The sequence below is a fragment of the Castor canadensis genome, chromosome 9, assembly GCF_047511655.1.
Source record: "Castor canadensis chromosome 9, mCasCan1.hap1v2, whole genome shotgun sequence".
Taxonomy (NCBI): Eukaryota; Metazoa; Chordata; class Mammalia; order Rodentia; family Castoridae; genus Castor; species Castor canadensis.
Window position 1 is genome coordinate 73,873,601 of NC_133394.1, and position 16,897 is coordinate 73,890,497.

General features: G+C 36.8%; 1 protein-coding gene across 5 annotated transcripts in view; it reads left to right on the plus strand.

Moving 5' to 3' along the window:
* The window catches only part of Fstl5 (follistatin like 5), a 749,493-nt gene that overhangs the window by 535,390 nt on the left and 197,206 nt on the right, over positions 1-16,897 (plus strand). For all 5 annotated transcript variants that reach the window (XM_074041710.1, XM_074041709.1, XM_074041711.1 and 2 more), the window contains one exon: positions 6,195-6,315. In XM_074041710.1, coding sequence (XP_073897811.1) covers positions 6,195-6,315 — 121 coding nt within the window. The remainder of the gene's footprint in view (positions 1-6,194; positions 6,316-16,897) is intronic.

The following is a 16,897-nucleotide window of genomic DNA, read 5'->3' on the forward strand; positions in this document are numbered from 1 at the left end:
TGATCAATGATGATCAGTTTTTAATGCTTTGATTATTATTCTTACATGATTGAGTATAGTCAATTGTAGGTGCCATTACAATTTTCAAAGTTTAGAAATATGCTACAGATTTTTTTTTTTCCAAAGTCCCAATTTGGACTGCTTTGAGAAGAGCATAAGCAATCAAATCAACAGAATAGATGATTTGGGAATTAGAACTCTTTTCAGACATCAGTGCCTTCAGGCAACTCTGTAATGGGTAGAAGCTCATAAAGATTTAATCACTAGAGAAATATTTATGGACTAGTATTGGCTGCAAGATTATGAAGGTGCACTAGGGATTCAGAATAAATACAAGATTTTGCCCCTGAACTCAAAAAGTGTCTGTTCTATGGCCATAACTCTCAATCAAAACTGAGCATCAAAATCACAGATTTGAGTTGATCTATTTAGACTAGGGAAAATGCTGAGAAAATAAAAGACTAAAAGTTTAGAAAGACTAAAGCAGGAAGAAGGTAAGCAGTAGGTAATTTCTAGTTATGGCTAACATTATTGGAGAATCTGGAAAAGTGAAAGAATGCTAAGAATTATATGTTGATTGATATGAATCTGCTCATCTGAGGCTCCTCACCTTGTTTGGTGACTTTACCGAAGTGCCTCAACATCATATTTCATCTTTTTTAATTTGCTAAATGAATCTAATGATACTGCCTTGTAAAAGGATTGTTCATAGGATAAAATTTGATATATTTTCTAAACTGTATATCATAATACTTGACATGTTTAACTGCTCAATAAATATTTATTGAGCTTTATTTTAAATACTCTGAAAAGAACCATACTGTATTCAAAGTGTTGAGAAAATATTAGAGTCATACCTATTCAAAAAAGCTGCATTAAAAAAAGTATTTGTTAAGTAATATATTGAAGGAAATTGAGGCTGGAAGATTTTGGTTCCACTTAGAAGAAAGAATTAAAAAGTATGAGTAGAGACATACAACTTAAAAGTTGTCACATATATGTGAATTTAAGTAAGAGAGTGTTTTAACTCAAGAGAACTTCATGTTATAGAATAAATAGAATAACACATCTTACAATAAGACACTTTAAATAAACATTTTCAAGGTATATTCTCAGATAATTTTAAACTCATTGGATGAGGGTATCTTAATCACTTTCGCTGAGCTCCACTGTATCTCAAGCCACATATATAAAATGTCATAAAATTTGACAGCCATTTGGAAATTATACAAAGGGAAAAATCATGCTGTTTAGGTACCTATATAGAACATTGAATAGTTGCTTATTTCAAATTTTATGAAAATTTGAAAGGGAATTCTGGAAAAGTATTTAGTACATGTAGATATTAATGTAATGACACCTGTTCTTCAGGACCTGCTTTCACAGTAATGAATCTGACATGTATTTGCCCAATATGTATACTGCTTTATGAATAGGTTGATGCTGTATTTCAGGTCATCAATAACTATTCTTGTTCATACTGTTTTTCAAAATATTTTAGCTGTAATTTTTCTCAATTTCTATAAAAATTTGACTTTCTCCAACACAGCAACTATTTGCTTAATGTTCACTTAAGACACAGTCTTGGTCTTTCTTTTTAGTATTTCAATTCTCTCATCAGTGCACTGTCCTTAAGCATGTGCTCAGTGATAACCTGTGGTGAACAGGAGCTGTATCATGGAATCTATGTCACACAGCTACTTCTTTGTTGGGGTTTAGCTCCAAATTTCATGAAGATCTCTCTGTAATTCTTTGACAGTTCCTTCTGGGAGTCTTATAAATGATATATGATTAACATTATATAATACAATGGTGAGGAATTTATATTTAATCAGACAGTTATTAAGGAAATAATCTAGTATGATGGTCAGCATATGTTATACATATACTGTGTCTCTCCTTTCCTGTTTTCCTCTCTTCCCTCTCCTCTTCTCCACCCTCCTTTCCCCCCTTCCCACTCCTCTTCTTCTTCCCCCTTTCTTCCCTTCCTCCTCTTCTTTTTCCTCCTTCTCCTCCTCCTTATTCTTCTTCTCCTCTCTCTCTCTTTCTTTCTCTCTCTCCCTTTTCTCTTTGCTCTTACCATCTCTTCTTATCTTTTTTGAATCTGCCACAACACTTTTATCACTTTCAAGGTCAGTTTCAATAGCCCCATAGATTGCAATCAATCTGTAGTAAGGAGAGGCTATTTTTAACAGAAATGCAGATGGTGAAAATATGGCTTGACTATTCTACCACAAAGTAAAAGATGAACAACACATTAAAAATTTAAGAATAAACAAAAAATTCTATACTCAAAATTAGAAGTGAGAAGAAGCAGAAGCACTCAATTCTTAAAAGGTCACTTGTTACTATAATGAAATACCCATGGGAATCTTTTGGAAAAAAAAGATTGTTTAGCGTGTATTTCTAGATGTTCATGGACATGGCACTAGGCTGGCTGTGCTGTGGTGAGCACCTCGTGGTGGATCACAGTGGTGGGAGTTGTATGAGAGGGAGCAGCGCATCACCAGGCAGGAAACTGGAGAGATCGAGGATCAGGCTCAGGCTTGTATAACAAGTCAGTCTCCAGAGAGCTCAGGGGTCCCCCAAGAGCTACCTAATTGCTCCAAGAACAGCAGTTCCAATGACCTAAGGAGTCCTACCTTTTAGAGTTACACTGCATCTCCCACTCCCACACATGGGACCAGGCTTCCAGCACACAAACCTTTGGGAGACATCAAATCATTTGAAAATTATACCAGGAGGTAAGTCTTGATCATAGATATAATACGAGCAGAAAATAAAACTCTGATAATAATTCTATGTCTAGTAAAAAATAATGAAAATTTGCCAATTCCACAATGACAAGGCTGGTGTGCAATACTTCATATTCACCCTCATCCTCTGCTGCTGAGAATGAGAAGAGGTACAGGTTCTGAGTTCTATTGGGAAATGTTACTGTCTTTTCAGTCAAACCTACATGGATCTACACAGCTTTCCTTCTTCGTTTTCCACATCCACTCTTAAACATTATCGACCTCTTTTCTTCAGACCTACTAGGGTATTTCACTGCTCTTATTTTCTTCATTTTGTCCCAACTATCTTCTTTGTTCTCTTTCTTCCTTCAATTAATGGCTTCCAAGGCAGGCAGCATGGAAAGCGTGCAGCAAGGCCAAGAGCTTCCAATCCTGCCTGTACTAAGGAAGAGCAAGTAGAGTCAGACAGCTTACTTGACATCATAATAGCAAAGGCTGAAAGAGGCTTCAATAGGTCTTGTCCTGTAAGTTTGACATGCAAAGTGAATCTCTAAAGATTTGTGAAGTGCTTAGGACAGCTTGTGTTACAAAATGTCTAGTATAAATAGGGATTAAAATGCATTGATGTTTTCTTTTTTATGTGTTTTAAAATATTTTACATAGGTAATCTGTGGGTTTTGAACATTTTTTTGAATTCTAAACATGTTTTAAAATGCAAACAAGTGTTTCTTTTTTATGTAAGCATATCAATAATTCTTTTATTTTTAAATATTTTCATACTCAGTAAAGTTATATTAGCTACAATAATTATAACATATTTTATTTTTACTTTTTAACAACAACTTTATTATAATATATATCAAATACCATAAAATTAACCATTTTGAAGTATGAAATTCAGTTGGTTTCCAAGATTATGGAACAAAGTTGTTGTAGTACAAAGTAGTACTTTATTATTTTTTTATGAAATGATGTTTTTATTTTTATAACTACACCATGTATAGATGTTGCACATTGTGTTTGTCCATTGTCAGTTGACAGATGTTTGAGTTGAGTCACAGTGTAGTTAAGAACATTTGCATCCAGTTTGTCTGTAAATTATTTTTATTGTTCTGGGTATATACCAAGAAGTGAACTTGCTAGTCATTTGTAATTTAGACTTTTGGAGAAATGGCCAAACTGTTACCTGATTTTAATATTTTTCACTAGCAACAATGGAAGGTTTCAAAATTTCTGTCTACTACCTAAGGAAGTACAACTTTCTGTGTTTGTTATTTTAGCCATACTAGTGAGTGTGAAGTCTCTTACTGAGTTTATTTGCATTTCCTTAGTGACTAATAACACTAAACATCTTTGTATATGATTATTACCTATTTGTAAAACTTTGAAAATATGTTGTATTATCCTTCACCCATTGTCCATTGTTTTAATTGAACTGTTTGTCATTTTTTGCTGAATTATTGTAGCTCTTTATATATTCTTTATATATTCTGGACACAGGACACTTGCCAGATAAGTGACTTTCAAATGTTTTCTCCCATTCTGTTAGATAAAATTCACTTTCTTGGAGATACTTTGAGGGGAAAGGTTTTTCATTTTAGTGAAGTCTAATTTACTTGGGGAGTATTGTATCTACTAAAATACTAAAATCTTTGTTCAGCTCCCTTAGCGGTGAATAGAGATTGGAGATATCTAATTAGATTTCTAGAGTCACTATGTCCCTCCTAATTTTGAGGTGTTCGAGTTACGTTTGTGTTACACATTGACTGTTCTTGCAGACAGTGTACAATTCTGCCTTGGCCTTTCTTTCCTGCTTATGCAGAGCCTCACAGCTGGCCAGACATGAGTGTGCATTCCTGGGACTGCACAGCCCTGCACATCTGTATGGCCTTCTATGTTCTAGGAATATGTTGAGCTTTTCAAACCCCTCTGTGAATATCTCATTCCCCAATTCTTTTTTAAAGATTTTTTTGGGTCAGCCTAGTTTAATCCCCAACTAGTGCTTCTATCTTACAGAATTGTAATGTTAAACAACCACCAGCGCTTCTTTTAATAAAAACCTCGGGGATAGAACTGTTCACAGAGTAAGCTCTAATTCTTGCTCACATAAAGAGAAGTCAGGAAAATATAAGTTTTTAAGTTGCTGCCAACAGGGATAACTGTCTGGGGACGGGGCCTTGGGGATATCTCCAAACCTATTCTCTCCCCTCCAGTCTGCTAGGATGATGGCTTTCACAGCTAGCACAGTTGCATGTGCTACCATTCAAGGCTGCTGTGCAGCTCTGGAAAGGGGATGAAAGTCAGGTTCAAATAAACAAATCTTGCATTTCTGTTGTTCCCATGAATACTCTGTAGATGGTTAAGAATATGTGTCTATTTCCAGAGTTCTGAAAAATCTGATTTGACAATGCCTTCACTGCCTTCAAGGAAGAAAAGATTTCTGGTTTTAACTCTGATGGTCCAGAGGTGCTTCTTGTATTTGATTTTGATAGGCAGTTTGAGACTTCTGTCACATTCTTTTCCAAAATGGCTGTGCATTTGTTCCTACACATTTGAAATAGATGGTTATTTTATCCAAATATATTGATCATTTCTTAGATTAAAAATACAACAAACTGTGGCTTGGGTGCTTAGCATAGCAAAGCCTTGGGCCAAAACCAAACCCTGTTTCATGACATAACTATGCATTTTAATCACGGAGATCACACTGCTGTAATAACTATTTTTCTTGGTAAATATATAACTGAATTATATTAAGATTAGTGGAAAATTACAAGTGTGAAAAACATACTCAATAGCTATTTGTTTTAGGTGTAAATAAGATAAAAGCATGTTATAGCTTCATTAATCTAAAAACATATAAACTAAATTAGAAACTAGGTTTTTTTTTTAATATAAACTCATATACGTCAAATAAATATGGGAAATTTAGGAATGAGATCACCCTTTCTTTGCCTGTACTGAGAATTGAACCCAGGGCCTCATGCTTGCTAGGCAAGTGCTCTCCCACTTGCGCCACGCCCTAGTTCTTTTGCTTTTAACTTGTTTCTCAGAAAGGGCCTTGTACTTTTTCCCAGGCCAACCCTGAGCACCATGCTCCTACCTTCACCTTCTGTGCAGCTGGGCTTACAGGCATGTACCACCACATCGGACTTGTACTGAGATAAGGTCTTGCAAATTTTTTGCTGAGGGTGGCCTCCATCTGTGATCTGCTTATCTCTGCCTCCCATGTAGCTGGGATTTCAGGCATAAGCCACCATGCCTAGCCCTAAGATCACACCTTTTTAATAAAATGTATCTTAAGGAAATGGTAAGTTGAGGTACTCCATATTTACAATGATCATTTTGATAATTTTAAAACAATATTTTAATTTTACTTTATTTGTGACTATGTTTCAAAAAGCAAAACTATTGAAATGAAAACACTTTATTTTATTTTATTTGTTGTTTTTTCTATAGGACTTTGGAGATGATGGGTCCCTGTATATAACTAAGGTTACCACCACTCACATGGGCAATTATACCTGCTACGCAGCTGGCTATGAACACATCTATCAGACTCATATCTTCCAAGTAAATGGTAAGAAATGTGGTGCTAGGGCCAAAAAGGAGGAAGAAACTCACTTGACTGTCTGCAGGAGCAGCAAGATGGCGTTAAGGCTGGCCTGCATTACTGGGAGAGGTAGTCTGGGATCAGATCCCATGCAGCCTGTGCACCTAGGTACATATTTGGATTTCCATTTTAAGTGTAATAGGGACATACAAAAGTCTTCAGTAAATGCATCAGTACATTCTGGTCTATTTAAAATGAATGAATAGTCAAAAATTATCTTAGTTGTCTCATAAGAGATACTGGTGGTTTAAAATATAGCATTAACAGTGGACTTTTATGAAGTGGCCAGATTTGGAATATGCTTTGAAAGTAGATATGACACTATCACTGAGGAATTATCTGTGGCTATAAGAGAAGGAAAGTTTAAAAATGATCCTTAGGAATGTGAAGCCAGTGATTAGGAGCATGTTGTATCTACAACTTGCTCCAAAGAAGGAGCACATTGTGGGAGGTGGTTAGACATTAATTTTAGCACACAATTTAAATGTAATTATTGATGGAAAAGTCAAGTATTAAACTGAGGAAAATGAAGCCTGCTGCACATTTAGATAGCATCAATGTTTATTGATTGCATTGAAAGCCCTGTACCTGAGCTGATTAGACAGCCTTACAAGTGAATATACATGGACAGGAGGTCTGAGCCTTGTATCTGAAGTTTACAAGTGGAGAAAAGAATGTAGAGAATGTCCTTTAATGGAAACTCTGTGTCCTAGAAATTAAGAAAATGTTATAAAAAGGTAGAAAGTATTGGAGAGTATTATTGGCACTCAGCAGAAGCTGATATAGATGTTGACTTCAGGTGCAAATCAAGTTGACAGCTACACATAAGTAGTCTTTCAACTAAACTTCTAATGGGAACAATGAAGAAAATAAAGGAATTAATGCATGCCATCCCAGTGCCTGGAGCACTTCTTTTTGGATTTCCTACACAGAGCTCTCCCCTCTGAGTCTGTGTTGGGGGTGCCTACAATAGAGGTGCTGTATCTATGAGGAAATTATAGCTGCAAGCCTAGGCCTTGCCTTTTCTCTTTTCCCTGTTTTTTCCCCTTTTCCCTTCCTTTAGTAGTCCTGGAGGTTGAACTTGGCTTTGTGCTTGGTAGGAAAGGCACTCTGACACATGAGTCACACCTCTACTGGTTTTGTTCTGATTATTGTTGGAGATAGGGTTTCTCTTTTTGTCCAGGCCAGTTGGGACTGCAATCCTCCTATTTTACACTTCCTGCAATAGCTGGGATGAGAGGCATACCTCCAGGCCCAGATATCCAACTATTGGTTGAGATGGGATCTTGCAAATTTTTTGCTTGGAGCTCCTCCTCCCAAGTAGCTGTAGTAGCCACAGGTGGTAGCCAAAAAGTGCCCTGTTTATGCTTCCCTTTTGGTAGTGACTATCAACTTCTAGACAACTGAAAAGTCTAATGCCCCGATCATTTTATTTTTTTGTTTTCTCAATACCAGGGTTCGACATTACTTGCTAGGCAGGTGCTCCCTTTGAGTCATGCTTCCAGCCCTTTTTGGCGTTAGTGACTTTTTGAATAGGGTCTTGTGTTTTGCCCTGAGGTGATCTCAGCTGTCTTATAATATGACAGCCAGCAGCTTGAGTCAGTACCCTTCCTGGGTTTCCCACCTGGAGTACCTTCCCACCTGATCCTCCCACTTCCCTTCTCTGGAGCTAGGATTGTTGATTGAGATGTGGATTGTTGGTTGAGATGTTTGCCTTGAACCATGATCCTCCTGATCTCTGCTTCCCAAATAGCTGGGATTATAGGTATGAGCCACAGCTATTTTTTTGATAGTCAAGGAGAGAGATTCTCTAATTTACTAAGTTGCCACCAATTAATTCTCTTACCTCTTAACCTCACTCCTTGTCCTAGATCTTTCAGTCTGAGCACTTGAAAGTTTTTTTTAAAAGTACATGAGACATGTTCCACCTATATTAGAATCATGAAAACATAAATCGCAAATGCAGAAAGCTAGGCTTTACCAGCCTCTGTGGAAGTTGAATTTGAGCTCTGCTCAGGCAAGTTAGTGCCTGTGCCACGCCAAGAGCCTAAGACTCGTGCTACATTGCCTCACGTTCAAGGAAGATGCAGTTTTCTCGCTGGAGTCACTCGTTTGCCATGGAGGGAAACCCAAGAAGGATACTGAGCCAAACTGCAGGCTTTCCTATTATAAGACCTGTGCTAAGAAAGCAGTGTTGGGGAAAGTAACTCCTATTTTGTATCCCCCTGTGATGAGCTATTTGCTGTCAGATCTCAGGTTTTTCTGAAGATGGACCCCAGGAAGAAAGGAATAAAGATGTCTCAGATATATAGCTCCCCTCATAGGCCTTAGTACTACGAATTAATTAATTAAAAGGAATTCAATATTAGAAGAGATTACTTGTGCCAAACTCTAATGCTTCCACTTTTTCCTAGAAAAAATGATCTCTGAACCAGTATTGTATAAGAACAGCTTTTTTCTATTGCACCCTACTACCTTTTAATTGCTCTGAATTCCTTGGTAGCAAAGTTTTGATGACTAGACATGGTGCAGGGCAAAGAACTATGGCATTATCATTATTGAGAGAGCAAACAGGATGAGGGGTTTAATTTAAGCATTAGACTTGGGTACTTGGATGTAATTATTAACCTGTGTAAGATCACTTTTGTCAGATACTGGGGATAAAACCATGATTGATGTCAGTTGAAGAGGGAATGGAAAGTGAAGAAATAAACATGGGTGGTCAGAATTCCAACACAGAGAGCTTAGCTGAAAGTACGCAGATATCTTCTGGGGCTGGAGAGTGTGTGGGGTCAATGAGGAAATTTTATAAAAGTTGCAGGTATTGTGAAAATCAGCTAATTTATGAGAAAAAGGATAATTACAGTAATAAATCACTTAAATTAAAAAGTTGATGTGATCTACTGCACAAATGGAGGGATTGTTCTGGAAGATGAATATCTTCTGATGAAAATGGGAGAGAGGCAAGTGTTTGGGTAAGGATGTTAGCTGTGGCAGCATGAGGAAATCCTCTGAATTGCTTCAGGTTTTTTTACAGTGAAGTGAAGAATAAAAACAGCTGAAAGTGAAGACTGTGCAATAAAATGGTTTGAAGAGAGGGAAAAATGTGAAATAATGACCTTATTGACCTGGAGGGTGATGGAAATAGTGACTTGTTCTTGGCAGGTTGGATATAGCGTGAGGTTCTTAAGGTGGTCTGTTTCTGTGCTATCCTTCCGTTGCATTTAACTGTTGGAGAATAAAAAGGTTCAGATTTAAGGAGTATTTTGTTTATAAGGTGAGCAAATAGTAGAGACAGAAGTTAAGTTAAGTAAGTTTATAAGGAAGCCATTACAGTGATGGGCCACAGGTTCAGTAAGTATGGACAGCACTGAGGTAGTGACAGGAATTGAAAATGAACTGCAGTTTATGTGTTGCTCAAGTATGACTAGAATGAGGTGCTCAGAAGAGAAACGTGGTACTTTCACTCCGGGCATTTTTCTCATTTCTGTTCATAAGAATTTTTTTAATTAGATCAAGTCTGTATAGAGGAATTTATGCCCAGCTAAGGTTTCTTAATTGTTTAGGCAGCCCAACTGTGCCTTTAAATTTGACTTGCCAGTTCTGGCCTTTGCCAAAAGGAGAAATGATGTATATAATGGCACTGATTCCTCCAGCTCAGCCTTCATTGATTGGAAACTTGTTTATAATGTTTAAACCTATTAGAGGAAGTCAGAAAGCAGAGTACAAAATATATTATACATATGTCAGTTCCTACCACAGAGACCCCAAATAATGGAAGCTCAAGGAAATACAGGTGTGTTTTTTTACATATAAACTAGGAGAGAAAAATCCATGTCCTCTGTCACATAAACGTCCCCATATTTTCACTCTCACTGGCTTCCCATGTTTTCTGAATAGGGGAATTTGTACACATTTTAGCAAGGAAAAAGGAAGAGAGAGAAAGATAAAATGGCACCTGATAGAAGAAAATAATAACCTGATAGAAGAGATTTAATAAAAGAACCAACAATAATTTCTATTGACCCTCCCTAAATGTAAAATAATCACCAAAATCTGTTTCTGTGGAATGTGTGTTTCGCCATCCACAAGAATAAAAAGGTTCAGTTTATCAGAAGGAAAGAAGAAATAAACATTCGGTGACTAACATACCATTGTTACCACAAAAGTTTCTGGTGTGTCAAGACATTTTATAAAACAATAGAATAATGACTCTTTGCAATAAGATATCTAGAAATGGCAGGATTACCTACAAAATGACAGCCCTTAATTTAATTTGTTATACTGCACCTTCATTTCTCTTTCCTTTGTTTTATGGGGTTTTGCACTTGGCATAATAACTTGATACATGTGTTTCGTGTCTAAGCAAGTATAGTAAACCTGAGATTACTCTGTTGTTATTGTCCCATAACAAAATTACGGCTATATTTGAGTAGACAACGAGAATGCAGTAGGGTCCACAACAGCTTATTTATGGACCCAAAACATCTCTAAAACTGGTTTAATTCATTTTCCATTTCCTATCCTCATTCAAAAGGTTAGAAAGACCTTGGGAAGCAAGGTTTTCATGTGGAATTTAAAATATTTATCTCAACAGTTTGCGAATTTGTAGTAGAAATAAAATATATCATTGATTACTATGACAAACCCAGAAAATACCAAGATATTGGAATTTGTGTTTTTGAAATGACAAGTTTATTTAAATATCCCAGGGTACAGAACAAATAAAAGACTATCAATAACTATGTATCTTTTCTAGTAATTCAAAATGAGATTATTGAAATATGAGAGTGTCTGTATTTTTGTTTGAAGAAACAGTTTGTATATATAAAAGGACTATGACTCTACCAGTGGAATTCATTTCATGCTTTTCTTTTTCCTCTTACATAAAGCAAATTACCTTTAAATCTTCAGCTTACGATACAGAATGTTTGAAAATTTTAGAAGTCATTCAGTGTTTACACTATTCTACCCTCTAGGCAAAAAAACTTGTCCATATTCACAGTAGACCATGTGTATGCTATTACTACTCTCTCATTCAAATTATTTAAGCCTTCATATACAATACTGCATGGATTCTTTTTCCCAATCACGTCTAAAACTTCTGAATAAAATTTTTGGTTTTATAGGATATCAATATAGAAAACCCCTATGTTTCTTCTTCAAAATTTGGAAACACCTAGGAGAAAAGCCAAGCATAGACACCAAACCATCACCTTCATTACTGACAAGGTTATTTAGGGGAAGTGGCTGAAGTGAGTGCAATATGGGCTTCCTGTGTCTTGTACATACTTGAACTCTTCTCCTCAGTCAGATAATAAAAGGAGAGACAGGAAAGTTCTCAGGGTGACTCTTACACAGTGGTTTTCTCTTGTTCTGGACACTGGAGCTGCAGCAACTTGATTTTAATGCAAATTTCAGGCTTTCCCAAACCTACTGGGTCAGAGATGCCAAGCATTCATTAGAATATCTTGTGTTTTAACAAATCTTCCTGGTAATTCTAATTATAAGTTTCCAGAACTGCTATTTGAGCAGTTTACCCCCTAGGAAAATTAAAAGTGGAAACATGCTCATTCCTTATATTTTTTTAATTTTGACTTGAATCTTTCAGTTTACGGTGCTCCTCGGGATTGAGCATCCCTTAGATGGTAGTATCATGTCAGCCATGTAGAGTTAAGACTTCTCCCAAGTCATATTCATGACTTGCTCCACATTCTTCAGGCTGTCTTTGCTGTGGTGTTCAACCATGGACAGCCTCTGCCACCCTTCCTAAATATTCATCAGCTGCTTTGCAGGCAGCCCGGGTGTGCTTGGGATTTATGACCACTGAGGCCAGTCCTCAGCCAGTGAGGGACTCTGGTCAACAGGGAAGACGTTCAACTGGTGCTTACACAGGGAGTGCACTGTACATGGTCACTCACACGTCTGTACTGGAATGGGGTCCTTTCTGCCCACAGTGATAACATGCTCAGGAATCTCCTGAGTGCACACACTTATTTATTTGTTGTTTTTTCCTTTTTTCTGTCCCACTTCTCCCACTGTCTGTCTTGTGCCTTCCCAATACAATGATAACAACTAAATTCTTTCCTTGAAGCCGTTTTGGGGACATTAATACTCAGGAAAGCCCTTTCATTAATACCTATTGCTACTTTTTCATGACTGGTGATCACTACATGTTTCTCTCAGGAAGACTTTGAACTATGATGGAAAAGGACATTGAGAGGGAGGTTTGCACATTCCTCCTGTACATTGTCTCACGTACTAAGGTGTGTTAAGTTACACCATTCAATAGGGCTCTTTAGATATTCTTCAATTATTTAATAGCAAGTGTCTATGCAAATCACAGCTCTTGCTTCAAAGGAAATAACAGACAGTTTCTGGTCCAAGTATGAGAAACAATGCCTATACACAAAGATTCAGTTACCTCAAATAATGTGCTCCACTATGAAAGTGGTTGCACTGTGGAAGTGGTTGTATGAAGTTTTATAATCACAGAACAAAAGAAAGTCATGAATCAGTGTATTTCCAAATACATTGCTGGACATCTGGTAGGTTACAGCAGTGCAGGAGTTTCGCATGCTATTTTGTGGAATTCTTAGCTTTGGTTTTGGTGGAGGTACAGGTCAGGTAGGCCAAACAACATATTGCAGGTGTTTTCCTTACCATTATGAGGAGGTTAGGTTTGATACAGAGGTCGATGGTAAGTTGCTATGGAAGGGAGTGATATCTTGCCTCTTGCTCAGCAACATTCCATCTCTCCACAACCCCCATGTTCCTGTCAGCCCAGGTCAGTCTACAGGGTCTTCATTGTGTGTGTAGCTTCTTTGAGGAACTTCAGTTCACAGCAAGAATATCGTGTTGCCCAAAATGTAATATATAAATGTTCTTATTATTAACTTCCCAGAGGGAAATAAAACTTAAAAGATTAAAGTTCCAAAGAAATTATTCCAAAGTAATTAATATCCAAAATTAATATTTCTGCCCTTGTGAATTAAAGTCTAAAGAAAATCTGAAAGTGTAAAGTACAAAAAATCAAGGTCTGTACTAATTCCTTATTCTGTCCCTTTCGGTGAGAGAAGACATTAAATTTAGGGCTTGCAGGTGTCTCGGGCATCAGAACCCTGCTTCATGGTCCCTGGGTGAAGCAGACCATCTTGTTTTGGATTCCAAATTATTATGTCTGTTCTTCTATCATTATTTTCTTGTATTTTGCCTTCTGTTGGATTGCATGACTTTTATTTTATTGTATTTTATCTTTATTTTGATTTTGATTTTTGGAGACAGTATTGGGCTATGTAGCCCAACCTGGTTTCCAACTCTTGATCCTCCTACCTCAGCCCCCAGAGTGATGGGATTACCATGTGCCACTGTGCCTGGCTCTTCCATTTTACCTCTGATGTTGACTTTAGTTCTAAGCTACATTTGTAAGATGAAACCAACTAATTTTCAAATAGTATTTTACTGTTGATTATAAAGTAAGAACTTTGAAATGCTAGGCTTGGTCCCTCACGCCTTTCCATTCTTTCAATTAACACTGTCAAACATTTCGATTTTATAAACCAGATTTGATTTATTTTTGCTTTAAATTGTCAAACATCTTTTGAATAGTCTCTATTTAACAAAACAAGAAAATACAACTTTTGTATTTATCATGTCATTTTGACCATATTTCTTTATTCTAATAAGCATCCCTTAACAATCATAGGAAATTCAGGCTTGCTCCTGATACATTTCCTCAAACTCTGCCTGAAGGTTCTCTTAATTTTCCTTCATTGAAAAATATTTCTGTAAGAGGCTGGATTTTAAGTTGGAACTTTTTGGGTTTTGTTTTCTCTCAAAACTTTACAGATGTCCTCTGTAAAAACTTTCTGGTTTCAAATGGGAATCCTGCAATATTTCTACTTGTCTTTTCTTTTTTTCACTACCCTTGCTGGTTTTAAGATGTTTTTTCTTTATCATTGGGTGTCAGAAATTTAATTATGCTATAATTAAATTTTTTATTTAATTTGGTTGTTTTTCCCTCCTCACATGGTAGTTTCAACTCAGTTTCTCACACTTGCTAGGCTCTCTACCACTTGATCCACACTCCCAGCCCTTTTGGCTTTAGTTATTTTTCAGGTAAGGTCTTGTATTTTGCAATGGACCACAATTTTCTCACCTACTGCCACCCCTGTAGCTGGAACTATAGGTGTGTACCACCAAAATTAGTTTACTGATTGATATGGGGCTTTGATAACTTTTTGCCTGGTTTGGCCTTGAACCAAGATCCTCCTGATCTCCACCTCCTGAGCAGCTGGGATGACAGTCATGAGACACCATGTCTGGATTGATTTTCTTTACTTAGATTTTTTTTTTCTTGATTGAAATTATTCTTGGATTTTGAGGTACATATTTTTCAATAAATTTGATGGAAATGCCAATATATTTTCAAATCAGTTTTCTTGCTCTACCAATCGTGAGGTAACAAATATATTTTTCTGTATGCTAGTCTGCTGTTCAACTAAAGCAGAGGGTTTTTTGGTTTTAAGCTTATTTCAGATATTGTGTCTTTCAAATGTAGACGTTTCATTTTTAAAACTAATTTCAACTTCTCCATTTTGATTGTCTTTTCTTTTAAATCTCTGAACCTATTTTTAACTGCCTATTTTAAAATTTTTTTTCTGTGTCTTTTTTATTTTATTTTATTTTTATTTTTTTTAGTGTCTTTTTCTTTTTTTTCCATTTTTCTTTTATTATTCATATGTGCATACAAGGCTTGGTTCATTTCTCCCCCCTGCCCCCACCCCCTCCCTTACCACCCACTCTGCCCCCTCCCTCTCCCCCTCCAATACCCAGCAGAAACTATTTTGCCCTTATTTCTAATTTTGTTGTAGAGAGAGTATAAGCAATAATAGGAAGGAACAAGGGATTTTGCTGGTTGAGATAAGGATAGCTATACAGGGCATTGACTCACATTGATTTCCTGTGCGTGGGTGTTACCTTCTAAGTTAATTCTTTTTGATCTAACCTTTTCTCTAGTACCTGTTCCCCTTTTCCTGTTGGCCTCAGTTGCTTTAAGGTATCTGCTTTAGTTTCTCTGCATTAAGGGCAACAAATGCTAGCTAGTTTTTTAGGCGTCTTACCTATCCTCACCCCTTCCTTGTGTGCTCTCACTTTTATCATGTGCTCATAGTCCAATCCCCTTGTTGTGTTTGCCCTTGATCTAATGTCCACATATGAGGGAGAACATATGATTTTTGGTCTTTTGGGCCAGGCTAACCTCACTCAGAATGATGTTCTCCAATTCCATCCATTTACCAGCGAATGATAACATTTCATTCTTCTTCATGGCTGCATAAAATTCCATTGTGTATAGATACCACATTTTCTTAATCCATTCGTCAGTGGTGGGGCATCTTGGCTGTTTCCATAACTTGGCTATTGTGAACAGTGCCGTAATAAACATGGATGTGCAGGTGCCTCTGGAGTAACAGTCTTTTGGGTATATCCCCAAGAGTGGTATTGCTGGATCAAATGGTAGATCGATGTCCAGCTTTTTCAGTAGCCTCCAAATTTTTTTCCAGAGTGGTTGTACTAGTCTACATTCCCACCAACAGTGTAAGAGGGTTCTTTTTTCCCCGCATCCTCGCCAACCCCTGTTGTTGGTGGTGTTGCTGATGATGGCTATTCTAACAGGGGTGAGGTGGAATCTTAGCATGGTTTTAATTTGCATTTCCTTTATTGCTAGAGATGGCAAGCATTTTTTCATGTGTTTTCTGGCCATTTGAATTTCTTCTTTTGAGAAAGTTCTGTTTAGTTCATGTGCCCATTTCTTTATTGGTTCATTAGTTTTGGGAGAATTTAGTTTTTTAAGTTCCCTATATATTCTGGTTATCAGTCCTTTGTCTGATGTATAGTTGGCAAATATTTTCTCTCACTCTGTGGGTGTTCTCTTCAGTTTAGAGACCATTTCTTTTGATGAACAGAAGCTTTTTAGTTTTATGAGGTCCCATTTATCTATGCTATCTCTTAGTTGCTGTGCTGCTGGGGTTTCATTGAGAAAGTTCTTACCTATACCTACTAACTCCAGAGTATTTCCTACTCTTTCTTGTATCAGCTTAAGAGTTTGGGGTCTGATATTAAGATCCTTGATCCATTTTGAGTTAATCTTAGTATAGGGTAATATACATGGATCTAGTTTCAGTTTGTTGCACGAAATAGAAAGGGAAGGAAAACTACCTAACACATTTTATGAAGCCAGTATTACACTTATCCCAAAACCAGGCAAAGACACCTCCAAAAAGGAGAACTATAGGCCAATCTCCTTAATGAACATTGACACAAAAATCCTCAACAAAATAATGGCAAACCGAATTCAGCAACACATCAAAAAGATTATTCACCACGACCAAGTAAGCTTCATCCCAGGGATGCAGGGGTGGTTCAACATATGAAAATCAATAAACGTAATAAACCACATTAACAGAAGCAAAGACAAAAACCACTTGATCATCTCAATAGATGCAGAAAAAGCCTTTGATAAGATCCAACATCATTTCATGATAAAAGC